Source organism: Herpailurus yagouaroundi, unplaced genomic scaffold (genome assembly GCF_014898765.1).
Source record: "Herpailurus yagouaroundi ecotype Mexico unplaced genomic scaffold, PumYag 188, whole genome shotgun sequence".
Lineage (NCBI taxonomy): Eukaryota > Metazoa > Chordata > Mammalia > Carnivora > Felidae > Herpailurus > Herpailurus yagouaroundi.
Window position 1 is genome coordinate 35,799,117 of NW_024412419.1, and position 8,692 is coordinate 35,807,808.

At 47.8% G+C, this 8,692-nt stretch overlaps 1 protein-coding gene across 2 annotated transcripts in view; it reads left to right on the forward strand.

The window, feature by feature from the left end:
• Nucleotides 1–6,012, forward strand: part of NCAPH (non-SMC condensin I complex subunit H) — a 33,692-nt gene extending 27,680 nt beyond the window's left edge. For both annotated transcript variants that reach the window (XM_040496638.1, XM_040496639.1), the window contains exons 16-18: nt 1,523–1,614; nt 1,952–2,027; nt 5,486–6,012. In XM_040496638.1, the coding sequence (XP_040352572.1) occupies nt 1,523–1,614; nt 1,952–2,027; nt 5,486–5,545 (228 nt within the window). In that variant the 3' untranslated portion in view covers nt 5,546–6,012. The remainder of the gene's footprint in view (nt 1–1,522; nt 1,615–1,951; nt 2,028–5,485) is intronic.
• Nucleotides 6,013–8,692: the final 2,680 nt, after the last annotated feature.

Sequence of the window (8,692 nt, forward strand, 5' to 3'; positions counted from 1 at the left end):
GTGAAAATCATGCTTTGACTGAGGACCCTGAGTTGTGTAGTCCTACATATCAGCTAAGGCTCCAATCATATGCCTAAAACTGAATAGGATGCAAATGTAAGGGAAATGCGCTTTTTACAAAGTAGAAAAGGGGTGGGGTGCCTGGGTAGCTCAGTCGGTTAAGTGTCCGACTTTGGCTCAGGTTATGATCTCACAGCTTATGAGTTTGAGCCCCGCGTCAGGCTCTGTGATGACAGCTCAGTGACCAGAGCCTGCTTTGGATTCTGTGTCTCCCTCTTTCTCTGCCCCTCTCCCGCTCACACTCTGTCTCTGTCTCTCTCTCAAAAATAAATAATAAAACATCTTAAAAAATTAAAAATAAAAAAAAGTAACAAAGGGGTTCTACGTAAACTTTGAGTTTATTTATTTATATATTTATTTTGAAGATTTGTTTATTTTTTAGTTTTTTTTTTTTTGTTTTTTTTTTTTTAGCATTTATTTATTTTTGAAAGAGAGAGACAGAGCACAAGCTGGGAAGGGGCAGAGAGAGACACACACACAGAAGCAGGCTCCAGGCTGTGAACTGTCAGCACAGAGCCTGCTGCGGGGCTGGAACTCACAGAGATCATGACCTGAGCCAAAGTCGGATGCTTAACTGATTGAGCCACTCAGATGCCCCTAAAGATTTATTTTATTTTTAGAGAGACAGCACGCGACCAGGGACGGGGGGTGGGGGGAAGGAGGGAGAATGAGAGAGGGAGGGAGGGAGAGAGGGAGTATCTTAAGCAGGCTCCATGCTCAGCACAGAGCCCGATGTGGGGCTTGATCCCACAACCCTGGGATCATGACCTGAGCCAAAATTGAGTTGGACACTCAACTGGCTGCGCCACTCAGGCACCCCAAACTTTGAATTTAAACAACTTAGAATACCCTCTACTCCAGGGATTATGGTTAACTAAGAATTTATTCTTTTTTAAAAAGTCTTTTATCACGAAAATACTCAAACATATTAGTAGAGAGAGAATAGTATAGTGAACACCTACTTCTGATAACTATCACTGTTTTATGTATACTGTCACCCATCCTGTCCTGCCTCCCCATCCCACCCACCATGTACACATTCTGAATTATTGTAACACAAATACGAGACATGATATCCTTTGATAACTGCTTGCCGTATGGATTATGGATTCTGTGCTGCCCTTGGCTGCGTTAGGCCAGTTGAAACTATAAATGATCATGGCTTTTGTTGGTTTGTATTTTTTTTCCTCAGAGAAAACTAGAAGACTTTTTGCAGTTTTTCCTTTACTGGGATTACATTGACATTGACATCAACATTTACCATCACTTGGTAGTCAGTGTCCTGGTGCAGGGCTAAGGAATGGAGTCCCCTTATGGGTCCCTTTTCTTTAAGATGTAACTTAGAAAATGTGGTTTCATTCAGATGTAGACTTTTGGGGGATACAATCTTTAGGTTCATGTTGCTTTCTCGAAAGTGAACTGGTCCTACAGATCGGAGTTGTCAATATCCTTCTTCTGTTAGACAAACCACAGTGAAACTGGAAAAGAAGGGGACATGGGAAAGGTGGCTGATGAGAAGATGCTCAGCGGGCTCACAAAGGACCTGCAGAAGAGGTGCGTGCCAGTGACCGCAGGGCTGACAGACCCTTTGCACACGCTCTGCTCTTTTAATACTTGGGGCAGTTTTTCTGTGTCTTCTTTGCATTGTGAAATGAGTTAATATAGACCAACTTTTAAAAAGGCATTTTTCTGCACCATTGGCTGGAATGGGACAAGTGATATTTTATTTCCAAATGAGAAACTAGAAGAACCTGCTTATAAAATGCATCTGAAATATTTCTTTGTTTCTGCTTAGTTTGTTCACTGGACATGTGTATTCATACTTGATGAAAGAGCCTTTGTTCCTAGAACTGCAGTGACCCAGCTAAATACTTGCCTCTTTGTTTTATAGCTTGCCTCCCCTCATGGCTCAGAACCTCTCTATACCTCTGGCCTTTGCCTGTCTCCTACATTTAGCCAATGAAAAGGTAGGTAAATCTGGTAAGCATGGGAGTATTCTTTGTTCATAGCAACCTGTTTGAGCTCTTAATTAGATCTCTTACGGGCAACCTCATAAGACATCTTAAATACAGTGACTTATGCAGTACTTTCAACCCAGACGATTAACCATGCACTTAGAAGTAACTTAGAAAAAGGCCACTGGGTGTGATTAGCAATGAAAATAATGAGGAGGACCCAACTGGGGAAATTTTTAGGTGCTGAATTGTGATCTGTCAGTTCCCAACTTTAAAACATAAAGTGCTTTTGTATTTTGGGGTGTCGGAGGCTTTAAAGTGCAAATCCTGCCGGTGCCAAAGTCAAGACACATGGAGATGTGGTGGAGGACGGAGGGCCAGGTGAGGATGAAAGGAAAATTGATGCAGGGAGAGGATAGTGAGACATGGAGGCCATGGCCAGCAGGGCTGCACCACCAACAATGCCAGGCTCCGCAGTGTGCCACGCCAGCCAGCAGAACTGAGCAGCTGTGGCACAGTCACCAGAAGAGCGGGCAGGGACCCATCTTCCCAAGAGTGTGGTGGCAGCTACCCAGGAGGCAGCCCGGTGAGGCAGCCAGCAACAAGCCCCAACAAGTGGCACTGCATGAGGCTTTGTACCCTTTGTATCCTTTCGTGTCCTTAGGCAGCTGGTCCCTCACATAGACTTTGGCTCTTGAAGTAGAGCATCACTAGGGTTGGGCGTGTCTCGCTGCTATTGTGCACCACAGCTGTGGATTCTAACCTCCTCCAAGACCGGAACCCTGCCCCAGAGCCGAGAGTGTGGTGCCTGTCTGAACACTGAAGAGTGGTTTGAGAGGATTGATAAGATTGCACTGGAATGCCAGCAAAAATGGGGTGCTGCAGGAGCACCCAGGATTTCCTGTGTGCCAATGCCTGACCTCTGGCCTCGTAATTAAAATGACGCAATGATGATCGACTGTTTCGCGGCTCTGGGCTTGCTTGGACCGACTGCTGGGCCCGAAGGCGAGGGGTTCCCTTGCAGGATGACCCGTGTAGGATAGCCTTCAGCCTATCCACGTGGACCTCCCACTGGGAGTCAGGGACCACGTTTTCTCTTTCGGAGGTCATGACCTCACTGAAGAAGAAGAAAGTGTCCATTTGGCAGAAGCTAGTTTTGAGGCTGGGCGGGGAAGAGATGTGGAAGAGCCAGTGAGCCGGGACAGGTGCTGCCTGTGTGCACCTACGGTGCTGACTGTTGGGCCCGGGCGTTCACTACTGAGGCGTGAACAGAGCAACCCAGCTTAGCTTCTGACGGGAAGAGCTTATACATTAGAGCTACCGTGGTTGATTGTTGACCCAGGAACATTGAACTCACATGGCTGCTGGGTGAAAGGTAGTAAGCAGCAGTGGCTGACTGGAGGGGTCATGTGCCCTGTTCAGAACTCCTGAAGACAAGGCTAGGGGACACACAGCCCCATCCGTGGTTGTGGGAGATGGCGGTGAAAATGGCTCCGTGTGATTCTTGACATGTTCCAACTTATTCAATGTCAGAAGCAAACTACATGAAGAAAGAATAACTAGGAGGAAAAAAAAAAAACCAAAAAGATATTATCATCCTGACAAGAAATCCACAAATGGCTCTGAGGAGCATTCCCCATCTGAAGAGGAGGGCACACAAGCCATCCATCTGTCTGACATTCAGAAGTGTGACTGTAAAGCTGTTCTGGGGGAGGCCTGGAACCTCACACCATCTTTACGGACGTAGGTGCTGGTGAACTCTCCCTCTGGGTGTGTTCTCCTAGTACACACAGGCTCCTAAAGCACAGGGTGCCCCCAAAGCTCAGAAACCCTCATCTTGAGTCCAAATTGAGAATGTTACTGATTTCACTCAATTGCACCAGTCTGAGAATCGGTGGTGCCCTGGGCTGTGTGTCTCTGCAGAAGCCTGCCTCTTCCCTGTGAGAGAGCGGCTGTATGATCTACACTCGGTTCCCAAATAGACCGGGCCGAGGAAACCCTGCTAAAAAGCATCGGTGATTTTGTGGCCTCACTGAGGCACATAATGCTCTGGCTCCAGCACTGCGCTGCTTCCCCCAACAGCAGGGCCGGTATTGTTGTGCTGTGATCGAGTGTGTCTTTAGGGGCCCAGAGCGCTCAGCATTTAAAGGATGGGGAGATGGCACCAGACCAGAAACCCTTGGGCTAAGCGCTGAGGGAGGCCATTGCTGGGTCTTGGCTTTGGGCTGTTTGAGAAGATTTGACTGTGACAGTGACCCTGTCAGTTACCATGATAGTCTGCAGGGGTCTGTGGTAACTCAGTTTAGAACCACCAAGAGAGGGGCGCCTGGGTGGCGCAGTCAGTTAAGCGTCCGACTTCAGCCAGGTCACGATCTCGCGGTCCGTGAGTTCGAGCCCCGCGTCGGGCTCTGGGCTGATGGCTCAGAGCCTGGAGCCTGTTTCCGATTCTGTGTCTCCCTCTCTCTCTGCCCCTCCCCTGTTCATGCTCTGTCTCTCTCTGTCCCAAAAATAAATAAACGTTGAAAAAAAAATTAAAAAAAAAAAAAAGAACCACCAAGAGAAATTTCACAACGCTTAATACCAGAACATGACTCCTTTGTGGCCTTCTTTCTCCCTGTCTTTCACTCCCATCTGGACTCTTCATCAGCCACTCTGGGAATGAGCTCCCCTGAGAAGTGCGACGGGGCTTGGGGTGCAGTGGTGGACGCTGGGTCTCCTCTACCTCTGTGGGCCCGAGTGTCAATATGGTGTGACTGATTAGCCAAACCTGAACCGCTTCTGGAACCTGAGTCGTAGAAGTCACACTTCAGGGGGGTATGATTTCAGCTTTCCATCGTTAGCAGTACAGGAAGGTGCACCAGAAAGGGTGGTGTGGTTGCTGAGTGCCAGCACATCGTGCCTGCCTCCAGTGCCAAGTGAGGGGAGGTATGCTTGTGGTGAGCTTAGGCAAGACAGGCCTCTGGCAATTGTTTGGTCCTAAAGGAAACAAGTGCCTGGGATTGGTGGGGAATTCATGGGGTGGGAGAGTGGGGGTGTTAGGTGGGGGAAGAGCTGAGAGGTAGGGAAAGGCCTGAGCAGATGGAGCGAGGGGGCTGTCACGGCCGTCCTCAAGGATGAGGTTATGGGGCAGGGAGGGGGAGGGCCTGGACAAGGCCACACATGGACAGGGTTAACAAGCATGTGTTGTGTCTCCTGGTGGCTTCCCCATCCGCTTTTCGTTCCTTCCAGAGCAAATAGCTTAGCTCTTGGGCCCGTTACAGAGAGAGGTTGTTGCAGGAACCAGCACCAGGAAGCCTTTCTTTTTGCCTTTTTTCCCCCTGCAGTTGGCAAGGATTTGCAATTAGCTTTATTATGCAAGTGATATTTGCTATAACATAATTTTCTTACAATCATGGGACTAAGTTCATTCTTTGTAGTCACCACCCTGTTACCTTGATTAGAATCTGTTCATGTGTTTGATCTTCCTTCAGAATCTAAAGCTGGAAGGAACTGAGGACCTTTCCGACATTCTTGTGAGGCAAGGGGATTGAGTTTGCCCGAGAAGAGTTGGCAGAAAGGGGCTCATCGCTTCTTCGGTGACCAGGACGTCCCCACTCTGGGTGCTGCAAGTGCGGCAGGCCTGTGGCAAGGCTGTAGCCCACTACCAAAGTGCCAGGTTTTTTATCGGTTGCTCTTCCCTTCTCTTCCTCACGGTCTGGGAACCAGCACCCTGAAGCTCTTTGATTAAAGTTTCCTGCCCTGTAGTGACCACAGGGAGGAGATGGTGAGGGCACTGTTCTTGATTATGAAAACCTATATCCATGTTTTGAATTCATGTCTAGTTTTTGCCTCCTCAGTTGATCTTTGTTTTTTTCCACACTTTTGTAAAAAATTATTTCCCAGTAGGCACTGGTTGTCTTTAAACAGCTGTCTAAGCCATGTACATAAGATACATCGTCTGTGCACTTACAAATGTATATATGTTATGTCTGCTTAAATAAAATCATTCTGAATCATATGCTTGACAAAATATTTGACTATCTTCTAGGTAAGTTTTAGAGCTGGTGCTTTCCCTTAAGGGGGTTGCAGTCTTGTTAGCTTGATGAGGTACCTGTGTGTCAGTAAAGGCAGGAAACACTTAAGGGCTGAGAAGATTGGTCTTGTAACGGTAGAGGAGAAAGAAACCACTGGCTGGAGGTTCAGATTTCCAGATTGGGTCCATTGGGCCTATGAATTCTGCTGGAGGGTGACGGTGGTAAAAATTGCTAACCTTTGTTAAGCGGCTACCTCCCGTGGATTACTTCACTCAGCCTTCTTAGCATCTCTGTGAGGAACATAGTTTCATCACTCACCTCTTACAGAGGAGAAATAGGGACCTGAAGGTAAAGGAACCTGCCTAAGGGCAGACAGCTGTCGGAGACTGATCTTGAACTAAGGTGCTTCTTAGAGTCTGTTCTTAGCCACTGGTACTATATGCTGCTCAGATCACAGGCTCTGCCTGTAGACATTGATCCAAGTAATTCTCTCCTTGGCAGGTCCTCCGTCTATCAGAGCACCCTGTCACCACTCACTGGGTAAATAGAGATCTTGGATGTTAGATCAGAAGCAGTGAGGTATTTGATTGGCGATAGCTCTTGATAATAAAGAACTTATTTCTAAGCCAAAAACCACACAAAACACACCCCAGAACGTGCTTCCCAAATCGTGTCCAAAAAATGTTACCTGTTCTGCCACATTGAGAGGGTAGACTTGTGAACATGCGTTAGAGGAAAAGGCGGCGATGCTGAGTGAGGATCCCTGTCCTGCTGGGGCTGAAGCCCCCCCATGCCTTTCCCCTGCCAGGTGAGCGCTGCCTCTCCTGCTCTGCTCTTACTTCTGGGAGTGCAACCAGCCAAGCCCGTACACTCCTCTCTAGTCCTGTTTCCCAGGGATGATTCTGTTCAGTAAAGCAAGGAAGAGCCTGTGTTTGTTCGTCTGCACATCAGGTGTACCACATGCACTGCTCATAGATGACTAGAGAAGCAAAGTGCTCCTCTGGGCTCCAGTCACCAAGCCGCCTCGGATTCTTCCAACAGTGCTGAGTTCATCACATTTTATTCTTTTTGATAAAAATGATTTATGACATGGGGTGCCTGGGTGGCTCAGCATCCTACTTTGGCTCAGGTCATGATCTTGCGGTTCGTGGGTTCGAGCCCCACATTGGGCTCTGTGCTGGCAGCTCGGAGCCTGGAGCTTGCTTTGGATTCTGTGTCTCCCTCTCTCCTTGCCCCTTCCTCACTCATAGGGCCTCTCTCTCAAAAAAAAAAAAAAAAAAAAAAAAAAAAATTCTGAAGGAAAAGGCGATTTCATTTGCATACCTTTGTAAGATTTCCATATGCACAAAGTCTCAAATCAGAGGGAAAAAAAACCTTTGTCAGGTTAAATGGGACGGTGCTGCATTTGTGTCTCTGTCATAGGCCACGTAGTACCTCTCTCAGTAGGTTGATATCTCAACACTGTTCATTCTGGATTAAGTGTCTCTTCTTGCTTATGATGTCCTTGCACCCTCTCTGCAATGATAATTCAGACTACGAGGAGCTGCGGTGAGGGGTGGGGTGGTGGTCGCATTTCCAATGAAGATAAACTTCCTCTGTCCTTTGGGGATGCCTGAACGGAAAGTTTCCTTCTGGAGCTCTGCTAAACAAGATATTTTTTTTTACTTCCCCAGGAAGGAAATAGAACAGTTTCCCAACTTTCCCTGCTTGTCAGGAGGCTCTGGGAGCAAGCTGTTCCAGATCTTCTGAGTCCGAGTGCAGAGTACTTTTTCATAACAGAAATCGTTTCCCTAACATTAGAGATTGTTTTTCCTGGATAAGCATGAGTGGAGTTCATTTACAACTGGGTTTTCCAAAGTGAGATCTGGTCACAGTTCCTTAGGAATTAAAAATCCTGCAGAATCAGAGGAGGAGGAGGAGGAGGCCATTCCCTGGAAGGAAACACTAAGGCATCAGAATGCCCTCCCTCTTCCTGCTGAAGGTGCGATCAGGACACAAAAACAATGGAGGAGAGTCCCCCTGTGGCAGGAGGAAATGCAGCCAGTGTGGAAAAGACAGATGAAGCCACCGAGGCTGAAATGCTCAGCCTCACCAGTGGGGGTGTCCTGGGCAAAAATACGCGAGAACTACTCCTTTGCCAAAATGGAAGCCCCGTTTGGGAAACCATCCCCTCTTCTTACAGATGAATAGGAACACTGAATTCAGGATATTGCCTTAAAAGTGTCCCTCTGGGTTGCAGTCACCTCCTGTAAAATATAGTTTCTGTAAAATAAAGATGGGAGTTGTAACAGGATCTAGTCAGGAGACAGAAACCTAGAACATGAATAAAGAACTTACTATAAAGAACTGTTTGCTAGTATATAGGGCATCTAAAGTAGCAACTGCTAGAAGCAACCAGCGGCCCCAGGGCTGGGAAGACAAAAGGACCAAAGGAAAACTTCGAAGAGGGCTCTGCAGAGCAGAAACTGGCCCCTGAGGAAGGGTGCTGCCCGGCTAACGATGGTGTCTAAGAGGGACACGGCGAAGCTGGTGGGTGCTGGAAGATCGGTGGGCCACTACTGACGTGAGGAAGCACCGCTGGGTGATGCTCACAGGATCAGGAAGCGGACAGGAAGGAGCGAGTCCTTTTTTCTCCAGCCCTGCAGTCTCGTTCAAGTGCCTCCC